This window comes from Lynx rufus, unplaced genomic scaffold (assembly GCF_022079265.1).
Source record: "Lynx rufus isolate CCGP_SWC_20201006 ecotype Redwood Valley unplaced genomic scaffold, mLynRuf1.p SCAF_13, whole genome shotgun sequence".
NCBI classification, from domain to species: domain Eukaryota; kingdom Metazoa; phylum Chordata; class Mammalia; order Carnivora; family Felidae; genus Lynx; species Lynx rufus.
Genome location: NW_025814827.1, coordinates 18687501 through 18712020, shown reverse-complemented (window position 1 = coordinate 18712020; position 24520 = coordinate 18687501). Strand labels below are relative to the sequence as shown.

At 33.7% G+C, this 24520-nt stretch overlaps 1 protein-coding gene across 3 annotated transcripts in view; it reads left to right on the top strand.

The window, feature by feature from the left end:
* The window catches only part of TCF12 (transcription factor 12), a 381102-nt gene that overhangs the window by 310080 nt on the left and 46502 nt on the right, over window positions 1-24520 (top strand). For all 3 annotated transcript variants that reach the window (XM_047075064.1, XM_047075063.1, XM_047075062.1), the window contains exons 9-12: window positions 21081-21186; window positions 22244-22383; window positions 22662-22806; window positions 23139-23203. In XM_047075064.1, the coding sequence (XP_046931020.1) occupies window positions 21081-21186; window positions 22244-22383; window positions 22662-22806; window positions 23139-23203 (456 nt within the window). The remainder of the gene's footprint in view (window positions 1-21080; window positions 21187-22243; window positions 22384-22661; window positions 22807-23138; window positions 23204-24520) is intronic.

The window sequence follows — 24520 nt, the reverse complement described above, 5'->3', positions numbered from 1 at the left end:
ATGGCAACATCTTCCCAGCTAGTCTTCCACTTTTCCTTCAGTCTTTTTTTTTTTAACACAGGAAGATCCTTTTAAAATCTAAATCAGATGATATTCTTCTGTTCAAAATCCCCAACAGCATTTCTTACCACTGTAAAACCAGATCCTTAAAATAACTGTCAAGACCCTTCTGATCTGACCCCTGCTACTTCCCAGATAGCATATCCCATTAATTTACCTATCTAGCCACACACTTGCCCTCTTTTACTTTTCCTTAAAGATATCAATCCTCAGGGCCTTTGCATTTCTCTGCCAGAGCATACCTCCCTTTAGTGTCCACATAGCCAGTTTTCTCACATACTTTTTTCTTTGATCACATAACAATCACTAGGGATCTTTCCTGACTGTTCTAAATAAAATGGCAACATGTCCCTGTCACTCCCTCTTTTCTAACCTGCTGTATTTTTCTCTATAACACTTACTACCCTCTGATATACTATAATTTTTCTGTCTCACCCAGGAGAAACTTGATAAGGCAGAGGCTTTCTTTATGTTGTTTTATCTGTAGCACCTTGCTGCATAATGGATGCTCAGTGTATATTTGTTGAATAAATGAACAAACTCAAATAAAAAAACAGTATAGCCATGACTTTTCCTTTATCCTGGGCCATGCTCAGTTGAGTTGACTCAGAAGGCATAAAAAACATACTGGGCAAGGGGCGCCTGGGTGGCTCAATCAGTTAAGTGTCCAGCTTCGGCTTAGGTCATGATCTAGCGGTTCGTGAGTTAGAGCCCTGCGTCGGGCTCTGTGCTGACAGCTCAGAGCCTGGAGCCGCTTCGGATTCTGTGTCTCCCTCTCCCTCTGCCCCTCCCCTACTCACGCTCTGTCTCTCTCTCACAATAATAAATAAATGTTAAAAAAAGAATTTTAAAAACATACTGGGCAATATGAATTTAACATACTGCAAGAAGAACTAGGTATATTTTAACCATCTACATAATAAGTGTTTAGTATGCTTAAACTTGGTAAAAGCTTTTCAGGGAGGAAAAGAAAATGTCTAATTTTTTATCAGAAAAGGAGAAGTCTTTTCAGTGGCAAAGGTCACTGAAATTCTTTCCAGTTATACAGACTTAGTTTTTCCCTCTGTTAGATATGTTAGAGTTTGCAGTTATCCGTGTGAGGTCTCAGCATTTGATAGTCTTATATTCATAGGATCTTTATTCCAGTTTTAGCAGCACTAATAGTTGGAGCCATATATATATATATATATATATGTAATTGGAATCCAAAATAACCAATGATAGGGTAAACAGGTGTTCTCAAGATCACATACCTGTAAAGGTGTTATGGTATTGCTAACTAATTTTCATTCTTTACTTTCCTATTGTACCTAGTAAGCTTTCCAGCCTACATAACCATTACAGCCACCTTTGTTTATAATCCACATAACAATCTTTTATTGATATACAAATTCTCCAGCCAAAAGGCACAAAGAAGCAAATCACAGGCCCAAAATTCTTTATTGCAGAATAGTGCAGGAGCCACAGCCTACTTAATTATGATGGGCTCCCCACTGACTCCTTAACTTTCTGTTGCTTGCTAAAATTATAACAAAGCCATCTCTCTAGAGGCTTACATGTTTGTTTGAAGGATATGGCCAAAAATCTTTTATTTTCCAGATGATGCTATATTAAATATAAAATGTCTGGCCTGTAGATCAAATTGTACTTTACTGAGAAGTCAAAATTGTTATTGAGCCAATTGAACAATGACAAAGTTAGGTAAGAGTTGTCACCTATTAGTAAGATGTCAACCCATCTATCTTTTTATTTATTTATTTATTTATTTATTTATTTATTTATTTATTTATTTTTACCATTTTGTTCTAGACACTACATAGTTTTTTAAAAGAATGTTTTAAATGAAAATATTACTAGGTAATAGAAATATATAACTAACCCCTCATAAAGATGTTCCATTTGCTAACATAAATGTTATTAGAATATAAAGCATTCAGGCTCTGCTTGGAACTGAGAAGTTGTAATTATGTTTTTGGATTTCCTTTTGGATTAACCTTTCATTTTATGTGAGGCTTTTAAGCTTTTAATTATGCCACTTACAGATACAATGACAAAAATACAGTTTAAGATTGGTATGGACAGTGGGTCTCATCTCCACCAGTGAGTCACAGCTCTGGGTCTTCAAAAATAGTACTATAAGAAGATGTAAAATATTTCAAAAAATCTAACAAATTAGGTAAAATTATCCGTGGTCTCTGAAACATCAGGGTTTTTTTTTTTTTTACTAGAATTATTTCAGCTCAGCATGGCAATGCTTCATTTCCCTTTTAATCAGAAATTCTGAATGAGGGGCACCCAGCTGGCTCATTTAGTAGAGCATGTGACTCTTGATCTTGGGGTTGTAAGTTCAAGCCCCACTCTGGGTATAGAGATTATTTTAAAATAAAATCTTAAAAAAGATTTAAAAAATAAGAAAGATTAAAAAATAAAATCTTAAAGATTTTTTAAAAATCTAAAAAAAGAAAGAATTTCTGAATGAAATTCATATGGCTTTGTTCCTTTTTTAACAGGGAAAAATATTCATTATAATTTAATAAAAAAAAGAGTTTAAGAGACAAAAATCTTTCAAAATAGGAATTCAGTGTTTTGGGGTGGAGTAAATAATAAAAGGTTTTATTGATGGTGAAATGGCTAGGAAATCTTTGGCCTAATTTAAATCCTGCCTTTTGCAGCAATGGAACTTAGACCGTAATTTACAAAGTTTCCTGTAATTAACTTTGACTAGTATGACTCCCCTTCCAGCCACCCCTTCTCGCATCCTCAGTCCACTTTAGTGAGGTTTCTTTTTATTAATTTCACAGTACATAGAACAAGTAAGTTAACAGATTTCATCTTTCAGAGTTTTATGGCTGTTTTCTGTTGGGGTGTCAATTCTTGCCTTGACCAGTGAAGCATACTAAACATTAGTCCAACTTTTGCTTTGTCCTATGTTGAACTGACACATCTCTCATTTCCTCCCTCATTTATTATACCCTCCTCAGATGTGTTTTTAAAATGAAGTATTATTTGGCTTTTGTTGAGAGTGGTCCCCATAATTTAATAGTAAGAAACCATTCTTTTTGAGAAGGTTTTTCTGTAAATTTAGGATCTGCGTGGCTTCTTCCAGTGATTAAAGCTAAAATTAACTTTATTTTGTTACTTGCTTACAAAATATGAGGAAGATGATTTGGTAGACTCTAACTATTTAATTAATTATAGATATGAAGTATTTAAAAATTACTACCATGAACAAGAATTTTTACTCAAGCACAAAACATAGATTGGGGCCAAAAATAGCCTAACGTATAAGTTACTTAGAGCTTTAGATTGCAGATTCTTTAAGTGGCTCTAGGCTAAAATGCAGATGTTATTTTTGGTCTCTTTAAAAAAAAAATAAGAATATTATATCTGTTGTTATTCCATTTCTTCCATGGAAAGGATCTACTGCTTTCCAGCTTAGAAGAAAAAAACTGCGGAAAAAGAAACAAAAAAATCAGGCAGCACTTTTCCTAAGCTAATTTAACCCAAGACCAAATTGTTCACCTTCTATAGATGATTTTAAATAATAGCTTTGTTTGCTTACCATTTTGTTTTGTTGTTGGGTTGTCAATAGTGCAAAGCTTTGTCTTGAAAGCTCTTTAGGAGTGCTGGTTTATTGAGGGATCTAAAAACTTGGGTATCCTCCTCATCATTTCTTTACATGCACACACACCATTAGGCAGTCCTGTGATTACAGAGCCATCTGCAGGAAAATTATCAAGTTGCAACATAGTTAATGATTCTCTTACCATGTTATTTCAAGTGGCAGATGCGAAGTGACAAACTGCAATTCATATGGGGAAAGAAATGGACAGCCAAGAGATGTAGGAATTACTTGGGAGAGCGGACCCCTTCCTTTAATTTTTCAAAGAAAACTGCTTTGTCATAGTGAGTTTGTGATGAAAAGAAACATGCAATTTGCTTCAGGTTTTACGGATTCTCAGTAATTATAGTTCTATCTCATTTGAAGGGGTGTCTAATGATAGTCTTTTAGAGGCTTTGTATGATCTGTTCATATTGCTATCAGGAGGATACTATTTATTTACCCCCAAAAGAGATTTATTTGCGTTCTCCTCCAGAAGTTATAGTTGTTTTTACACATCCTCATTATACTCAAATGGTTGTCAGAGGGGGAACTAAACAGTTTTCTTTGTTCCCTGTATATACAGTTTATATAGCTGATTTGCCATTGGCTATAGAGATAGATGTTTTCTATTTTGTTAATCATTAAGCATTTGTAAAACTCAAGTTAGATTTGAGATTTTTTTAATAAGAAATCTGATGTTCTCTGAGACAGGTAATGAGACAGACATGATTTGTGAACTCCAGCATTGTTTTTACTCTGCTTTGAGAAGTATATGTTTATATGTATGTTGATGCTCCTAATATCCTACCAATATCCAAATAAACTGTGTACCAGTGCTCGGACCAATCTATAATACCATCCATTATAAGTCTGATTATTATTTGGTTTGGCTGAGATTTAGGTACTCAAAATTAAGGCATAATTGAAACGATTTTTTCAGAGTATCACCTGAAATAAAAAAATCACAAAATAAAGTCATTGATTTTTAAGATTTTTATATAGTGGAAAGACAGTATTTGGAAGCCTCTTTACTGAGTGATAGGAATCAACAAAATTAGAGTGACATTGTTGAATTAGAAGATGCATTATATGATTTCAGATTAATAGCATTATTATCTTTAAATAATATGCATTGAATGTTAATGGATTGGTTTAAGAGAGATGCATTATTTTGCTAGAGTTTTATATTCTTGCTTTCTCTTTTGCAAAAGTAAATTTTGTAAATTGTGAGGGTTTTAGAAAAAGACCAGAAGCAACTTCCTGAACACTTAGGAGTGGTTTTTAGTAACAAAGCAGCACGTACTAGAAAAATCTACAATATAATATTCATATATAAAACCTGGAATTTTTGTGTCTGATTTAGTTAGCCAGGCTAACTGAAATACTGCATATTTAGTAGGAGACCACATTCATTCACAGGTCATCTGTCTACAAGCTAAATAAGGAAGAGGAGGCATTGGGGAAGGGTCTTTTGCTCTGAATCTGCCCACTTGTAGATTCCCTCACTTATTATCCCTCTTAAACCTATCCTCACTCCCACTTCCCTTGCATAATTTATTAGCTATTTACTGAGTTTCATGCTTAGGAAAATACAGAGCTCATTTGTGGAATTATTCACATGTAAACTTTGTTTGGCTCCATTTATCACTCTGAAAGTCTTATTTTCCAGGAATTGATTCACTTAGAAATAATGTTGAAACTTTTCAAGAGGAATCTTCTGAACGGGTTTTAGATTTACTTTTCTAGGCAGTTAGATACTCTAGCCTTTTGGGACACCAGAATGTTGCCTCCTTGTTTTAGAAAAATGTACAATAAGATAAACCATTAACTGACCTTTATTACTAATTAATTCAAGATGTGTAATTCAGAATTTTCTTTTGAAAACTTTTTAGAATTTTAGATCATTCTTGAAACATTCTTAAGAATAGTTTAAAAAACGGGGAAGAGAGCTATAGTGATCCAAATAGGGATAAGAAGAGCTAACAAAATAGATTAAAATATAATACTGTATAGGTAATTCCATGAAATTTTGCATAGCTCTCCAAGGAAAAGTTGTCTGTTTCTGAACCAACAGAAAAATAAGAAGGAAAAAGGAAATTTTTGCATGTGGGATTGGGATTTAAACAGAAGTTGCCAGATAGTCCCTACCTAGTAGACTTTTTGAAAACATCATTTCCTAAATCTAAATCTTCAGTAAAGAAGTAAAATCACTTAGGCAAAGTACATTATAGCTTTTTCTTATCTAGTTTAGGTCTGTGCTTGATGGCTGTTGGAAAGGCAATAAACATTACATCCTGAACTATTGAAGGAAGGGGAACCATACATGAAATTCAGTGAAATGCAATAATCCTCAAACCAGGAATCATCAGTTTGCTAATAAAAGATGTATGGCTCCAAGTCATATTTTTTCCAAGGTTCTGTGACATTTTCATTAATCATGTTGCCAATGTTTACGGGAATGCCCATTTTGTTATAAAACTTGGTGATTGTTTAGATTATTAGACGAGGTAGAATGAATATTAAGTCAGATCACATACTCTTAGAATAACATATAAGTGATTACGTAGAATTGTGGGTGGAAACAATTCAGGATAAAAAGTACATGACAGTTCAGAGCTCCTGTGCAGACTGCACGTCTGTCTGCAATCACATTTAAAAAGTGGCCCTGTCTCCAGCTGACTCGTTTTGTCAGACTGAGTCACAGGATTAACCCTTGACATGTTCCTTTAAAAAAAAAAAAAAAAAAGGCAAAGATTAAACAACTGCATTCACCAGAGCAGTACTTGATCCATCTATATGCCTTTTTTTCCTGTAATATGATTCTTCTTAAGGAAAAAAAATGTGCTGCAGCTGTTACATAGATTAAATTAGAATTTTTTTCACAAAATATTTTTGGGGAAGAGAAAAAACACTTCTAAAAGATCATTTGTAATTGTGATAAAGAAAATGATTGTCTACATCAACCAGTTTTAGTTTCTTTGGGGTAAAGCCGGCTTAAAAAAAAATGATATTTGGGAGTAACGGAAGACCTTGCTATAGCATAGAAGTAGAATATGGGAACACTTTATTTAGATTACCACCGTTTTCATGATGATTTACTGTGTTCAAAAAAAATCAGTTAATATCATATGTATGTAGATCTCTCTTTCTAAGTTTCTGCTTCCTAAATTCTGCTTTTGAATTTAGGCAGTAGCATATACCAAGTGAATATGTTGTATATTGGGGAAGAGGGAGCTGTTTTAAATGCACCTGTATGGATTTTGTATCTGTGTTTTTGAAAGCAGGAATGAAAAAGAGAAGCAAAAGCTTTTAATTACTCAACTCTCTTTAGAAACTATTATATTTCACATTCAGGTTTCAGCTTTAGTAGCAAACTTCTCCAATTGCTTAATAAACTACTTTAGAAGAGTAAAAGATTATACTGTCTGGCTTTACTCTCAGTTTTCTTTTACCTGAATATTTGTTTATTCTTTTCACAGTATCATATAGTTGTATCTAAAATAAAGAACTGTTAATGAAATACTAAAATTTTCATTGTGTTTTAATAGCTAAGATTGCATAGTTGGGTTCACATTATACTGTTTGTTTTTATCAGACAAAATAGTACTCTTTACTGGCAAATCCCAGAGAAATGAGCCTAACTACTATAAGTGGATTTTGTTGTTGTTGTTGTTGTTGTTACCAACATACAGAAGTTGTCTCAGGTTGGAGCAATGATTATAGGAAGAAAATGTTCAGGTATTATCAGTGTTTTGTGGCTTCCCTCTTTGCCCCATTCCTCCTCAATTTCTATTCAAAATTTGTTTTTAAATTTTAATCATTAAGAGAAAGAAAGTTTTATTTTAGATCATTGATTTTCCTTTTTTTTTTTTTTTAAGAGTAGCTGTTCTGTTAGGGAATGACTGTATCTATGAAAGAGTAAAATTTACTTGAATGGTTTTAAGACGTGGCATTGTTAATTGTAAATCAAAGCTTTTTACACAGTTCTCTAAGGATTGAAATGAAGTCTTTGTGGCCTCTCAGGAGGGAGGAAGTTACAAACCACTCTGCAGACTGGCATTTTAATAGTCTGCTGTACAGTGATGTTCTTTTGCAGCTGCTGCTTAGCCTTTTCCGTATCTGGAGAATGTGGGGAGGTTTTATTGTTATTCCGATACCATCAGCTTTTAAACATTGTGAAGTTAGCTGGCCTTATTGTCTGATTTGGTTTTATTACTATAATTTGATCAATATGTTTCATAAGAATAGATTTTGTTTGTTTTCAGATTTTTTTTACTGTCTTATTGAATATTTCTGGAATATTTTTTAGAAGAGCTTTGCTTCATGAAAGGTGCCTTTAAAGAAGGTGATGTACTCCTTGTTTGCTCTCCTTTGATTAGCAGTTTTGTTAGAACCTACAAGGCACAAAGAGAAGAGACAGTATTACAAAGAGGTTTTGATGGGAAGAAAAGAAATGTTTCTCTTCTGTTTTTCCGGGTTAGAATCCAGACAAATCCAAAAGACAAATTGAAAATTTTTTAAATAACAAAATAATTTGTGGGAGAAACATGTATTTGCAAGCAGTGTCTGAAACCTTTGACTTATAAGTACAGTGAATTGTTTAAGTCCTTATAAGGGACTTTTATTCCCATACTGTTTATTTTTTCTTTTTGAGAAATTTGAGTATTAACATAAAAATATGAATATATAAGCTATTCTTTAAGAACAATAATGAACTTGGAGGAAAGACTTCCAAGAAGCCTTTTTTGTTTATCAGCTATAGTGCCTATCTTGTGTGTTATACACACCAGCCTCTCATACTTTTATATAAGGAAAAACAAAACTTTGTTTTTTTTCTATTTACTGAATTGCTTTTACATATTAGATGTTCTGGAAGAGTGCAGTCCATTATAAACTTTTTAATTGGTGTTGTGAATGAGGAATTTAAGGAGATTTATAACTGAAAATCTTTATTAAATATGTCTGCTTTAACAAACATTTATTTTCAAGATAATTTTTTAAGCTTTTATACTGAACTTTTTCATGAAATGTGCTCCTTTCAAAACTTTTTTCAGTATGATTTTTATAACTTAAAAAAAAATCATGGTTTTTTCTAGTTAGTTCAGAGGTACTTACATGATGGGTCTGCTTTCTCCAGGAAGTGATTTTGTACAAGGCTTAACCGTCTAGATCCTTCTTGTTAGACATGATTCAGTGTTTCCAATTCCTGATAGCTTGATCATGTGTTTATCAAAGTTGGAAGCAACTTTGGAGCAGGCCAGATGGTAATGTTGCTAGAGGTGTAGCAAGCTAGGTTTCCCTGCCACCTGTAGTCTAATTTAATTAAAACTAAAAACAGATTAACAGATGTCAATTTGCCTTTCTTTGAGAGAGAGATGACAAAATTAACAATTTACTGGAATATTTATCTCCAGGAACAGTATCTATTTTCATTATTTAGCATTTGTAAGTGACTTGTATTTTTTTAATACCCCAAACTTTGTCTTATTGGTATCCTCCACCAATGCAAGGTCTTGACAGAAATTGAAAGAGGTTATTACAGCATAAACCCTCCCTCTGTGCTCTGTGAGTTGGTTCAGTCCTATTTTGCATAAGTTCCTTTTGAGTAGATCCATGTGTGGATGCATAGTGCTGAAGACTTAACTCTGTTTGGCTGTGTGGATGTATGTCTTGGAGAGAAGCTGTGTGCATTAGCTGCAAACTAGCATTTTCAAAATCAACATGTATTGTGCTTACCCTGTCCCTGGAATGGGCAGCAATTCTTTGATGTATTACTACAATGGGAAAACGGTAAGTCTTTTTCTTTGTTCACGTAGCTTCTAACTGGGTTGTTTAATGGAAAGCAGTGTAGATTAATTGCTTTTTACTAAAACCTGTGAGTTCTCTCATTTTCTGCAATACATTTAAACTATGTATTTCTTTGTAAGTAGTGTCAGTAAAGTTGCCTTTGATACTATTACTCAGTAGTTGTTCGCTTTTATTTTTTAAATAGGATAGAAAATAAACCTGAATTTGTGAGTTATTATTTTTAATGCCTGATGTCTTTACTAGCAATGAGTTCGAAAGTACATTTGTTTCAATGTTTTCTTATATTGTAAACATCTAGTCTATATATAAAATACATACACACGCACTCACAGAGAGAGAGGAGTGTTTGATGCTTTGTAGATAGAAGGGAAAGATGAAAGTCATCTTGGATATTCATAAAAATAACAAGTATGAAGCTCTGGGAATGATTAGGGAAGCAGTCAGCTAGTGAGGACCGTATTTCCTGTTTGGAGTTTCAGGTCCAGAGCCCGACTTTACTGGGATACCATCTGTTTCCAATCAAACTAGAATTTTGACCCTGTACAGATTCATAAAATAAATCACTATTTTTCAAAGAATGCATTTAAACATTTTCCAAAGAATGTATTTCTGGTCAATTTATAGCACATGGTTAGATGTTTTAAAATAATACTTTTCTGTGTTGCTAAGCAAGACTTTCCTATTCTTTAATTACTTAGTATTTTTTAGTAGGTTTCTACAAAAGTATCTTTAAGTCAGAAGATTTTGTATATTTTAAAAAGAAAGTGAACTTCTCTGGAAGATTCGATAGGAGTTATCCTTGTAAGATAATTGATAAACATTATAGAAATGTCATACTGGTGAATAACAATCTTGGGTTCATGTCAGAAATTCAGTATTTTCCTCTTCAGTCTTTCCAAAAAAGAAATTCCCCCCTCAGGTGTCTTATTAAATACATACATGATTTTAGTGTTGTTGTTGTTTTTTTAATGGTTGGGGGTGGAGGTATTTTTAATATTAATGTTTGAAGTTATAAAGAAAATTTAATCACATTTTCCTAAAATAGGTATAAAATCAGATATGTTTGTTCCCTCCCTTTTTACTGCTTGAAAATATTTTAAAGTAACATATGGTTCTAACCAGGGTACATGAGAACTAATGAAAGCACTTTTTCATTCTTTGACTGCTTTGAGAAGGCCTCCTTAGACTCTGTTAGCATTTGGTTGTTAACGTTTGGGTAAGCTTTCTTAAAAAATGATAATCAAGCCAAAATATCCTAAACTGATCAAGAAGTGTATGTTCACGCTACCCATAAAAGCATAGCTTTGGAGAATGTGAGAGATAGATTTAGATGAGTAATAAAAGTGAAATTACTGATTTCTATTCTATAGCGTCTTTACCAATTGTCATTAAAATGTGAAGATACTTTTCTTTTATGTCTAATTCTAAGTAAAATAGTCTTTTCTAAGAGTGTGTGTGTGTGTGTGTGTGTGTGTGTGTGTGTGTGTGAGTTCAGTAAAATTAATTATATAGGACCTCTGAAGCAGAGAGACTGTAACTCAAATTGAGTTTAGACTTCATTCTTTTGAGAGCACAGATCACTCTATTACAACATTTCTCTTTGTTCTACATTGGGCTGGGGGCAGGGAACATCTTTGATGGTATTAAGTATTTCCAGACTTACGGTAGATGACATAGCTGGTATGATAGAGAAGTGTAGCCTGAAAATTGATAGCCTGTGCCTGATATAGGTCAAAGGTGACTTTTATGTTCTTGAAAAATGCATAAAGAGATGATATATTGCTTAGTTCTCTGTAGGTTAAGGTCCTACTCTTAATGTATTTTCTTATATCTATTTTATTTTTACCCTCTAGTTTTTTATTCTCTTCTAACTCTTCAATAAGAAAACCATATAGTATGTAATTATATTATCCAAAAACTATGTAAATGCCTCATTTTAGTATATATTGGGGATTGTCTACCCATAAATGCATTATGGTAGAAACTGGCACTTTAACTTAGTATTTCCAGACTTTAGTGAAATATACTTCCTTACTTAAGTTATGGAATTTTTATATAATTCTCATAGTGAACAGGTTAAATTTAAGCTCACTCTTTAATCCCACCTTACAGTTTATTTTAGATGATAGGGCAGATTAATAGTTTAAAATGCTAATAGGTTCACATTGATTTCATTTTTAAGATCCCATTATGGGTATTAGGCAGCAAGAAATCCTAAGTGGTATTGGTCTAAAATGCTTTCTCTTTTTTTCCATATTTTATTTTTAAATTTTCAAGTTGGTTTCATATATTTAAGGATGTTTGAGGTATTTTAATAGTAAGACTGAATAATCTCTAGCAAAAAAAAAATTAAGGAGAGAAGAGGCTTTCCATATTATCTAAGATTTTGTGGTTGCATTGTATTGTTGGAAATATAACAGGCGTGGGCATCTCTATTCAGTAAAGAAAAGCCAAGATGTTAACCCTATTTTCCCCACTATTTGAAAAGAGAAGGGGTTAATGATCTGTATCATCTGTAGCTTTTGTGTAGTTGTATTCTGTACCATACTGTAAAATATTAATGTGTTTATTATAAATAGGAAACTGAAAAACATTTTGAATATTATCGATTTTTTGAGATTTAAAAAATAGCAAGGAATAATAGGTTTCTGAGCATCCTTTAATATATAAAGAACTTGGCCTGCATTCAGTTTTCTCATTGATATGACTAAATTGTGTCCTTTGTGCAGAAAGGTAGAAAGTCTTAGAGGTAAAGGAAGTAAAGTTTTGGGAGGAGAGGATTCCTGTTTTCTTCACCTTGAGGATTCTGGAGTTTCGGCCTTCCTCTGATCTGATCAGCCTCCATTTTCTAGGCCTTGAACTGAAGATGCTACAGAGTGTTCCAGGTATAAAAATTGCAGCAAGTACAGACATGATGCTCTTTTAATTGTATCAGGGGATTATTTTAATCTTATTAGAGACAACACAGAAATCCAAGTTTTGAAACTCAAGCTTAGAAGCACATTTTTAATATTGAGCTTCTTTCAGTGGAATCTGGGAAAGAAGAGACAGGAACTAACATGATTAGAAGGACTAGTCTGTGTCAAGAACTATGCTGAGAGCTTCATGTTTACCTCATTTAATCCTCACAAACACTCTGTCATTTAGTTATTACTACTCTCCTTTTATAAATAAGGAAAAAGAGGTTCAGGGAAGTTAAGTAACTTGCTCAAGCACCACCCAGTTAGTAAGTGCTGAGTTCAGACTTGAACCCAGCTCTCTCTCTCAAGAGCAGATTTTCCCAAGGGCAAGTTAACTAGTCTCCATAGCAAAGGGCCAAACTTCTTTAATCCTTACTGTAATTTATGTGTATGAAAATATACTGCACTGGAAAGAAGATGTAACTGAGGAAAACACTAGGCCATTCTTACAAATACATATATTTTGTATATATGATGAGACTAACAGTTTTATGAATGTAAATTCATGTGGTCAGTCAAGCAGATTTTTACTAGTTTCTATTTAAGATGAAGAGCTTTAAATTAGGTATGTTTAAAAACTCAGGAAATCAGACTAGCATAGTCTCCTCTTCTAATAGAACACACAGTAGTAAAAATTGGTTTAGCCATGGTTTTGGCACCCGCCTGCCCACGTAGTTTGTATTTTCATAAGAATTAGAGTAGGAAGTAGATAAAATTGCATTGTAAATACTTCTAAGCCTTATTTTTCAAATAAACATTTTCAGTTAATAAAAGCTTAGAAACCAGCATGATCGTATATAGAGCTACATTTTGTTTCCATTGGGGATTTATTGCTAATTAACATGAGAGAGCAAAGTACAATTGAATTAATTCAAATTTCCAGCCTATCTGTGGGCCCTGTAGAGTAAAATCTAATATTTGTATGATAAGGAAAATATGAAGTAATTTAAGAATTCTCTGAAGATACAGTGCTAAAGACATAGAATGACAAGGACTTTCACTTAAATCTTCTTTGATTTTTCCCCTCTCTACCAAAACTATCTGAAACTATATTCCAGATATGATTCCAAGGATTTGGGGTTTTTTGTTTCCTTAATTTGTGGGCACAAATACCAGTCAGTCAAAACTACAGCCATTGCCAGGAGAGTATGTCGTCACTGATCAGCTTTGTTAATGTTTTAGAAAGAAATTTCTATCCCTTTCCACTAATTGATGAGTGTATTGAAGGAAGAGATCAGGTGCTGTATTGTTGGATATAAATTTCTTTAAAATGTAGAGAGCTAAGAAGTGACATTCATTGCTTTTATTCAGTATATTATCCTAGGATACAGGTTTCAAACCCAGTCCCTTAAAATTACATAGTTTATCCTTCAGAAAAAACTGTGGTTATTACAACAATGATAGCAGTTCCAGTAATGAGCTGGTGAAATATGCCCAGTGATGTTAATTTCAGATTAATAAAAATGTGCTTGACTTCCTAAGACATTTTTCTCACAATTGAAAACCAGTAATATCAACTATTCTTGTTAGCAGAACTAGTAACTGATTTTAAGCTGCTTTGTACCGAAAGCTGGAATTTTGTTTTCTTAATTGTTGTTAGGAAATTTTACTTCTTTCCACCCCTAACTATGTCCCTATAAATTCTTGGGCAATGACATTGATCCTTTTATTTATGAAACTGTTGAAAATAAAAGCATGTATTTTTATTCATTTTATAGAAATTCCAGTTGTGTTTTTAGTAGGCTAATTAGGTAAAAAGATTCCTTGACAGAGATTGTTTGTATGGCCCTGAGTTAGTCCTTCTACTTCAGACATTTCGCTTTGATGCCTTTGGTTTGAGTTCTTACGGTATTTAGTAGTGGGACTATCTACGTGTTTCCCCTCTTAGGCTCAGAATTACCCTAAAAGCCCCAGTAGTAGATTTGGGATTTATGGCAACATTTCTATTTCTATGTAATAGTAAAATACCAAAAGCATTGAGATATTTATCAAATATGTCATTTAAGTATTCTTAGATATTGGAAAATTCTTAAGTTAGATTTTTGTTTCGTAGATTTATTTAAAATTTGTAATGTCTTTTTTGGGGGTTATATTTGTTTTAATTTAGATTAGAGAAGATACAAGGAAGGTAGGAAGACCTAAATTTCAGAGACTTTAAAATTTTGCTATTTTGGTTAAAGATAGTTTTTACCCGAGTTTATATATCAGATCAGTATTCATAGAAAATAATGGCTACATGGGGGAGGGGAAGGAAAAAAAAAAAAGAAAAAAAAAAAAAAAAAAGGACGTTAGAGTGGGAGAGAGCCAAAGCATAAGAGACTGTTAAAAACTGAGAACAAACTGAGGGTTGATGGGGGGTGGGAGGGAGGGTAGGGTGGGTGATGGGTATTGAAGAGGGCACCTTTTGGGATGAGCACTGGGTGTTGTATGGAAACCAATTTGTCAATAAATTTCATATATAAAAAAAAAAAGAAAAGAAAATAATGGCTACAAATGATCAGAAAATCAATAGGAAATTATTTTTAGGAAATTTTTTTAACTTCCTCTAACACTTATCTAGCACTTTTATCTAAATTAGTAGAACTATTAAAGCAAAATTTTTATTTACTCTTTTTTAAACAGCTTCTTTTTACAAAATATAGTGCCTCCAAAATTCAGAAGTAGAAACTGTTGTTTGTATTACTGTGTGAGGGACTTGGATTAATCAGCAATAGCTAAAGAATGAATTCTTAACAGTAATTACCTAGTTTTTCTCAATTTTTAAGTTGACCCTTAGACATATTTTAAAAATTATTGGCCTGGAGGTTTAATTACAGTTCTTAAAGATAGGATTTGACTTGGATTGTGGTTTTCTTTTTTTTCCAGTGACCTACACTTTCCCCTCCCCCCCCACCCCAGATTTTAGGTACTCAAATATACTTATAAATTTTTTATTGTTCAATAAACTATATTTATGTAAAAATCTGGGAAGTGGATGTTCCTGAATACAATATTGCATTTTTATTTTGAGGGGCGCCTAGGTAGCTCAGGCGGTTAAGTGTCAGACTTTGGCTCAGATCATGATCTCACAGTTTGTGAGTTTGAGCCCTACATTGGGCTCTGTGCTGACAGCTGGGAGCCTGGAGCCTGCTTTGGATTCTGCTTCTCCCTCTCCCTCTTCCCCTCTCCCACTCGCGCGCGCACGCGTGCGTGCGTGTGTGTGTGTGTGTGTTCTCTCTTTCTTTCTCTCTCTCTCAAATAAACATTTTAAAAAACTGAAATTATGATCGTGGAGGAAATTAGCCAAATGCTTTGTTTTGTTATTTTGGTAAGTTGATAAAGATTGTGCTAAAGATGATTTCTCTTATTATTTTAAACTTTTCACATATTGGAGGTCCATATTAGCATGCATTGAAGTCTTTAATGGTACTTAACATGTTGCAATTTAAAGAAAACTGCTATTCAAATCATCTTGACAACTGAGCTAATAGAAGCCTAAACAGGATAAAATCTTGATAATGATTACTGTATTTTAGAGCACGTTTAGAAAAGTGGATATAAGCTTCTCCTTTCTTTTTTCCAAATCAGGTGAAGGTGTTCCTAAATTGTTTGACAGTTTAGGCTGATTTTGGTTTTCATAGGCCTTGGAGCTTATGAGACTCCAAGAATTTTTTTTTCACAGTAATTTATGCAATTGTAAACTAGGTAAGGAAAAATTATCCAAACTTATGTTGTTCAATATAGTAACTACTAGTCACAGAAGACTTTAAATTAAAGTATAATTAAAAATTCAATTCCTCAGTTGTACTATTCACCTTTCTAGTGTTCAATAGTCATGTAACTCGTGGCTACTATATTCTGTAGCACAGATGTAGAACATTTTCATCTTCACAGAAACTTCTGTTGGATAGATTTCATCTAAATCATTCCTCTCATTTTCTGTGGAAGGGTATCTTAATTAAGATATATAGCTATTCTCACATACTAAAGAAAATTCCCAACTCATCTTCTCATCATTTGGAACATTTAAAAATATCAGCCACCACACAGGCTATGGATCTATTTTTAAAGGCATGGGGAGTGACATCGTCTTTTAACTCATCACTGGGATGTGACAAGATTGAAAAAAAAAAAAAGACAAGAAAAACCTATCTTTTTAACAAAAACTTCTCCTTCTTTGCATCTTTTCTCAATAACTATCAGAAAATCATTATGCCCCCCTGCCTGACAAGGATATTTCCAGTATTAATCACAGAAGGATGCACTGAAAGGAAGAACACAGTGCACAGCTTAGCCTTTAAAAGCTGAACAGAGAATGATTTGCCCTGAATTTGGAGTTATCCATATGACTAAACTGAATCATCCAAGCAAGTAAAAAGGAATGTTTTTGTTAACTTGACTCCAGTTGGTTGTATGAGCTAAAACATCCCAAGGATAATTGTGTAATCACTGTAAAGAGTAATTGTTGGGCGCCTGGGTGGCTCTGTCAGTTAAGCATCCGACTTCGGCTCAGGTCATGATCTCATGGTTTGTGAGTTCAAGCCCCACGTCAGGCTCTGTGCTGACCGCTCAGAGTCTGGAGCCTGCTTCACATTCCATGTGTCCCTCTCTCTCTGCCCCTCTTCCACTGGCACTTTGTCTCTCTCTCAAAAATAAAATAAAAACATAAAAAATTAAAAAAAAAAGAGTAATTGATAAATACTCATCCCTAACGTGCTCTGTCACTCTTAAAGTCAGTTTGGGTGGATGGGATGAGGACATTAAACACATATTGTGGATTTGTTCTTTTCTATCAGACTTAGATTTTCAGTTATATTCATTTCAGTTGGAATAAATGTTACAGTCTGTTCAACAGACACTCAGAATTACTCTTATCACCATTCCTGGAGGGTAAAATATAAGTGCTTGGGAAAGAAGAAAGACAGTCGGTCCCATGATCACTCCTATGAGCCTGACATTCTGAAATAGAAGCTAGAATTCTTTTTTTTTTTATCACTATCTTATCTTTTTCTTCTTCTTTTTTTTTTTTAATGTTTATTTTTGAGAGAGAGAGAAAGAGCATGTGTAGGGGAGGGTCAGAGAGAGAGGGAGACACAGAATCCAAAGCAGGCTCCAGGCTCTGAGCACAGAGCCCAATGTGGGGATCGAACTCGTGAGCCACAAGATCATGACCTGAGATGAAGTTGGATGTTTAACCAACTGAGCCTCCCAGGTGCCCCTAGAAGCTAGAATTCTCAAGAAAATTTCTAAATAGCTACCACTTAATAGAACATCTTAAATTACTTTAGTACCTTTTTATAAGATTTTCTTTTTTAAAGTAATCTCTGTACCCCTCATGGGGCTTGAACTCACAACCCTGAGATCAGGAGTCAGATGCTCTATACCAACTGAGCCAGCCAGGTGCCCCTCTATTTCTCTTAAAAACAGTTTGACTCCTAGTGGATTTTAATAATCTTAAAGCACATATAGTCCTTTCTCTTAATTTTAAGATTGTTTGTTGTGATACAAAATCATACTTAAGATGTAAACATATGATTAGATCATTAACTAGGAAAAAAAAAACCTGGCATCTATGTGCAGGTGATCAGATGACATAAGCAGTCTGGTTTTAATTTGTGGCCAGTACTGATTGTAACTAAAAGAGACTTGCTCTTTTTGTGGAATTGGCGGACTGTTTCCCTACATCTGGAGTTAATAAAGTCTTTGAGACCACATCAGTTGCGCTTTGCCGCAAGAACTCTTTGATCTGAAAAATTGAGACTGGCACAACTGCTGCTTCATAACATTGCATCTATGTTTTTGCAAGCTGTGGTTGAGATACCAAAAGTAAAGTTATTTGGCTGGTGTTAGAAATGCTGTTAGATGGGCCTCTTAGGGAACCTTGTTTTTCAAAACATTTTTATGGTGATAAAAACTTTGAACTTATGTTAGTAAATAAAATAACAAACTTACAGTAGAGTTTTTACCGTTTTCATTTATAAGATCGATTTTTTCTAAGTCCATTTATTTTTCAAAATGTGTTTATAAAGACTAACATTAAAAAAAACTTTACCTCTAAAATGAGCCCTGTTTTTTTCCATACAGCTTATAATTTTTACATAAGAATAGGCAAGTCTCTCCTGCTTTGTGTGGGGTTTTTTGGTTCTCTTGCTTTCCATGACCACGATCATTAACCATTATCTGATCAGCATATCTCCTTGATTTGTAAATCAGTTTAGTCACATTTATCCTTTATTTGCTTTTATAACTGCAAACATTTAGGATTTTTTAAAGTGTAAGTATATCATGCATGGAATACAGTGAATTGAATGGGAATAAGAATAAGTAAATATAAATTGATAAAATACACATTTAAATGGCCATATTATATAGATTTTTTGTGTGAGATGGCACATCAAAACTGAAATTGTTTTTCATAAGTTGGAGGCTTACACAATGTTTCAATCTATGACCTGGATAGAATTAGAGAATTTTCTATTTCCTACTTTGAGATCAAAGATGGTGTATATAGTAAATAAGCATTTGTACCAAGAAGCATAATGCTATCTTCTGAATTTTATTCTCATTTGTATTTTCTTGCTGTGTCTATGGGTTTACTTTATTCTTCATCATTTGTAGTTTCAGCCTCGTTTAGGAAAATCTATGTATAACAGGGACACGGGATCTAGCTGTGGCTAAGTTTAGGTAGTGAAACTGGATTAAAAGAAAAAATTGCGAAGTTCCTTTCCTGAAAACTTTTTCCTGCCCATCAGCCTGTGTAATACATTCCAAACACAACTGTATATACCCAATTATTTCATTCTGACACTACCTCATATAATAGCACTAAACTAGAAAAATGTATTTAATATGTATAATGGGGAAGAAAACACATTTTATCTGCCAAATTTCTTTATCTAGGGTCCTTCTAGGTAGTTCTTAGAAATCTGTCTTGTCGTGAACTTAGGTACCACAGGTGTATGTTTTTACCTCTGGGATGTGAGAGGAAACTAACCTGAATGCCAGTCCATTAAAAATACACACATATGTTAGTATTGAAACAACTAGCAAGAAGAGTAAAAATTGACTTTTTAACCTTTTATTTAGGATGAATTGTTTTTTAAGTAGAAATGTGCAGACAAAAACTATAAGGAACATTCTTCAGGGACTGAACAAGGGCAGTATTGGCAGTATAATGGCTCCTACAAGAATGATAGAAAAATGATTGAGATACCATTAGCTAATGCTTAGAGCTTACTGTGCTAAACATTGTATATGTATTATCTCATTTGATTTTCCCATCAACCCCCTAATGCAAGTACTATTAGCACCATCTTACCAATGAGGAAATTGAGTCTTGGAAGGTTAGGTGATTTGTCAGAAGTCTTTACAGTTATTAAATGCCTCAGAGGAAGAATAAATGAGTATGAATGATGGTTTATGTAAATAAAATCTTGGCCCCCATTTTAATCTCAGTGTGTGCTTCGTCAACTTTTTTATTAGTGCATAGACAAACATGATTGCTCAGGATAAAATACCAGACTGTGTAGAAGGACATAAAGTAAACATCCTCTGGAAGGATACCTCTATGTCCAGAGGTATAACTACTGGATTTCTTATGTATAATTACAGAAATTTTCTATGCTTATGCTAAAAATACGTGTATGATTTTTATACATGCTCCCATAATTTTAATAAGGGAGCTACTTCCACTTAAGTGAACACTTAGGATTTTTATTTTGGAGTAAAAGTTAATGGATATACCCTTATCAAACTAAAGAAATACGTTTCAGTTTCATACACCATTCAGTAGGACACATTTCCATTCTTCCTGACTCTTGGTTTACTTTTGCCTTTACAGAGCATGCATCACCTTAATTGTTCTTTGTTTTCCTTCTTGATTTTAGTAATCACCATGAGAATGGTTTTATCATGTTTTGATTATTAAGGATATTTGGCTGCCCATTTAGTTTTGCAGAGAAATGACAATTTTGGCCATTTGCCAATTCAAAATGTTCATGTTTTGCTTATCTGAAGCAAAGGTTTACCAAAGGAAATTAATACTGCTCTGATAAATTAAATGAGATTTTTCTTATAGCTGTGCCAGACTTAGAAGTTTGCTTGAAATTAAAGAAAACCCCTTGACAGAATTTGGTTTTTATTTTGCTAACCTTACTAATAAGTTAAACAAGTTCCTGAAAACCCGTGTTGTGCCTTTCATGGATATCTTTTAATAATAACAAAGTATAGTAACTTTTAACCAAACTCATTTTGATTTTGATAAATCTTATAACAGTGAAAAGAATGAATTCTACGAACCCAAATTCTATTTCATGCTATATTCAAAAGACATCTGTTTCCACCACAACATTTTGAATCATGAGCCTATATATGGATTTGTGTTTTGTAAGCAAAGTCAGCATTTACGATTTGTTCAACCACCGGTGTAAGTGTCACACAAAGATTATTTGGAGTAGTATTTTTCTCTAGTAATCAGCCAAAACCAAATATGTAGGTGGTAACCAAGTTAGATTACGTATGTGGATTTAGTCCACTTCTTTGGATTTCTGGTAGGCCTTTATAGATATTAGATAGGCCTTTTTAGGCCCTTGGTGAAATGTAGCACTCATATTACACAAATGATATGACACTCATAGCCATTTTAATTAAATTTCCCATTTAATTTTAAGGTATATGCACCATCCCCAAGTTCAGATGATTTCAACCGTGAATCTCCTAGTTATCCATCTCCCAAGCCACCAACCAGTATGTTTGCTAGCACTTTCTTTATGCAGGGTAAGTACTGCTTGATAGTTGTCAATCCTACAGCAGTTTATCTATTGTATATTAAGTAATATTTTAAAACTGTGAGGAAAGAGAATACCTACACAGGTATTCACATGTATAAATGTATGAATGTATGTATGAATTCAGGTGTATCTATGCATTTGGGACCAAAGTAAATTAAAATTTCTAATGTTATTTATTGCTGATTGCAATATAGTCGGAATATCCAGCAAACGTTTGGAGTGCCTATCTAGTATTGATTGAACTTATAAAGGACTTCATTTGAGAAAAATGAGTAGAGCTGCTCTTTCTCATAGAATTTAAGTGAATGAAAGCTATTAACAGCTCTTTCTTATTTAAATTGCAGACTCAGGTCACCCCTAGAATGATCAATATAAATACAGTGAATATCATAGAACAGATTAAGACTTGTTCAGAGAGAAAAAGTGTTGCATTTCCTTTAATTCGTATCTTGCGTTTTTATTTGGTCTCCTGTGGTTTTGGACTATGGGGAGCATATACTATGGGAGCAATAAATCACTACATAAACGCTTCCTTGACTTTACACTGGTGAGTGAAGTCATTGCTAACACATTTCATTTGAAGACTGTCTATAATATAGTCATTATCAATTTCTTATGTTTACTGTTAGAGAAATTTATTCCACAGTTTCATAATTTTTTATAATAACGCACATTGCTTGTTATAAAGAACTTTTTTGTATATTTATGGGTGTGCCATTTAACCAAAATTAAATCCAACCTATCCCCAAATTTGAGATTTTTTTTATCCTGCTTGATATGAATTTAGATCTTCTAAGGATTTTTATAACAATATACTGACTACAGTTTGGATTGTTTTTTTTCTCCTCTAACTATAAAGCCTTATTCCTTCTTTTTAAATAGTAATTACACAGTTTGGAGGGAAGAAAAGTAGATGGAAGACTGAGTCAGAAGGGGCAGGGAACGAGTATCTGGAGGGTACCCTTTGGAATTCTTAGAGCATCATCTAAATAAAAGAAAACGTTTTAGCTAAGGAAAATTTTATATTTCTCTTTTCGTCTTAGATGGGACCCACAATTCTTCTGACCTTTGGAGTTCATCAAATGGGATGAGCCAGCCTGGTTTTGGTGGAATTCTGGGGACCTCCACTTCCCACATGTCTCAGTCCAGTAGTTACGGCAGCCTTCATTCACATGACCGCTTGGTAGGCTGTAACACATGACTAGGGTGCGGCAGCACTTTGTCCTCACTTGTGTTTCTCTTTGGATTTACAAGTGTAAGATTTGATTCTGCCAAAACTTGTGACATGTAAATACTTCAGGGCTTACTGCATTTAGCCTGCCTTTTTAAAAAGTACATGACAATAGTAACGCTTTATAGCTGCCAGCTTGTAATGTTCTTTTTGACCTGTTGTCATAGTTGTCCAGCCATATGTGCAGAAAGTGTATTTAATAGATTATGTCTCTTTCCTCCTTTCTCTAGAGCTATCCTCCACACTCAGTCTCACCAACGGACATAAACACGAGTCTCCCGCCAATGTCTAGCTTCCATCGTGGCAGTACCAGCAGTTCGCCATACGTTGCTGCCTCACACACTCCTCCCATCAATGGATCAGATAGCATTCTCGGTGAGCTGCTTTGGATTGGCACAACTTCCTAAAACCTACTTTGGGGATTTTCAATGAGCCCCACATCTTTCGATGTATTTTTTAGTATTGAGTCTAAAAATGAAAGGAAGGAAGAAAAGCTTTTAAATTTTCATTAATGTAAAAACTGGTAAGGAACCCATCTTAAATTAGCTCATTACATACAACACATACACAATATTTGGTGATTTATTGTGACTGTGTGTGAGATAACAGTAAAGAACCCCCTTGAAATCATGGCAGAATGCTAAAAAAAAAAAAAAAAAAAAAAGTCTGCCTGCTAAAATTCTTTGTTTTTTACCTGAAATATTCAGGAACCAGAGGGACTGCCGCTGGAAGTTCACAGACAGGTGATGCACTTGGAAAGGCTTTGGCATCTGTGAGTATTGATTTTAAATATTTTGCTGAATGAATTTTACACTGCTAAACAGTATTTTGTGGACAGTATGTCATAAAAGGTGTAGTTATAACAAAATCAACTTCATAACTCATTTAAAGCTATTCTTGGTTTATATTGATTCATGCTGCCCTTAAAATAACTCAGGAAAACACCTTCCAACCCCACTCCCACAAGACCTATCCTTCTAACTTCAACTTAAATATGTTTGGCTTAATGGAACAGATGTAGTAGAAGGAAGAGAAATTTGGGCATCTTTAAATTTAAAACAAATTACTGAGATTAATAATTAAATGTACTTATTAGTTTTAAATACATACTTAGTAAGTTTCCCATTCAAGTAAGTCAAATGAAACCAAGAAAGACAACTCATTTATTCTTCACTTATTCTTCTGGTCCACAGAAGAAAGTGCCTTCATGAGAAATTTTTCCAAGACAAAAAGTAGCTTACATATTTTTTAAAAGGGAAAGTCATCTGCAACTGATTCATTCAAAAAATAGGAAAGGAGAGTCTTCCCAAAAAAAGCCAGATTCATTGAAGGAACTAATGCTAACATAAGTAAAACTGATTTAAAGGAATCTCATAATGTTTTCTTGAGCAGCTAATTTATATCATATCAGATCATTAATGAGAAAGCAGTGATTGTTTTAATAGCTAGCTGATCCTTAAAATATCAAAACTAAAATCCCTTCTTTTGGAATTATTTTGGGAAAGCGTTTGCTAATAATCCACAAAGACTCCAAATCTAATTATTTAAAAGAAGCCCTTCTGCTTTGGACTTTATGAATTTGTCTCCTAAGGCTTTTTATTTCTTTTCTTTTTTCCCCTTAAATGTTATGCCTCTCAAAATTCCCACAGAATTGTCCTACATTTTCTATGAGGTACAGTTAAACTCTATCAGACAACATTTACTGCTGTTCCTGGGGAAGGCAGACCACTTAATGTGTGAATAGAGGAAGCAGCCATTGAACATTTAAAGAGATAAACCTCTTTGTATCTAGTTTCTGTAGATAAACCTTTCTCTGCATCCCAGTACAAGTTTCTTGAGAAATAAAGCCAAGGCAAGCTCATCAACCACATAGTGGAGCACCCCACAAAACAGTGCTCAATAAATGTTTGTTGAATTCAGTCTTAACATCATATGACAAAAATAGTGACGATAATAACAAAACCCACAAAAATACCAGCTATAATTTGAATCTTTACTAGGCGCTATGCATTATACTTAGCATTTACGTGCTTTGTTTCATTTAATCCTCAAGAAAACCCTGTGAGGTTGGCATTATTATCCCCACATC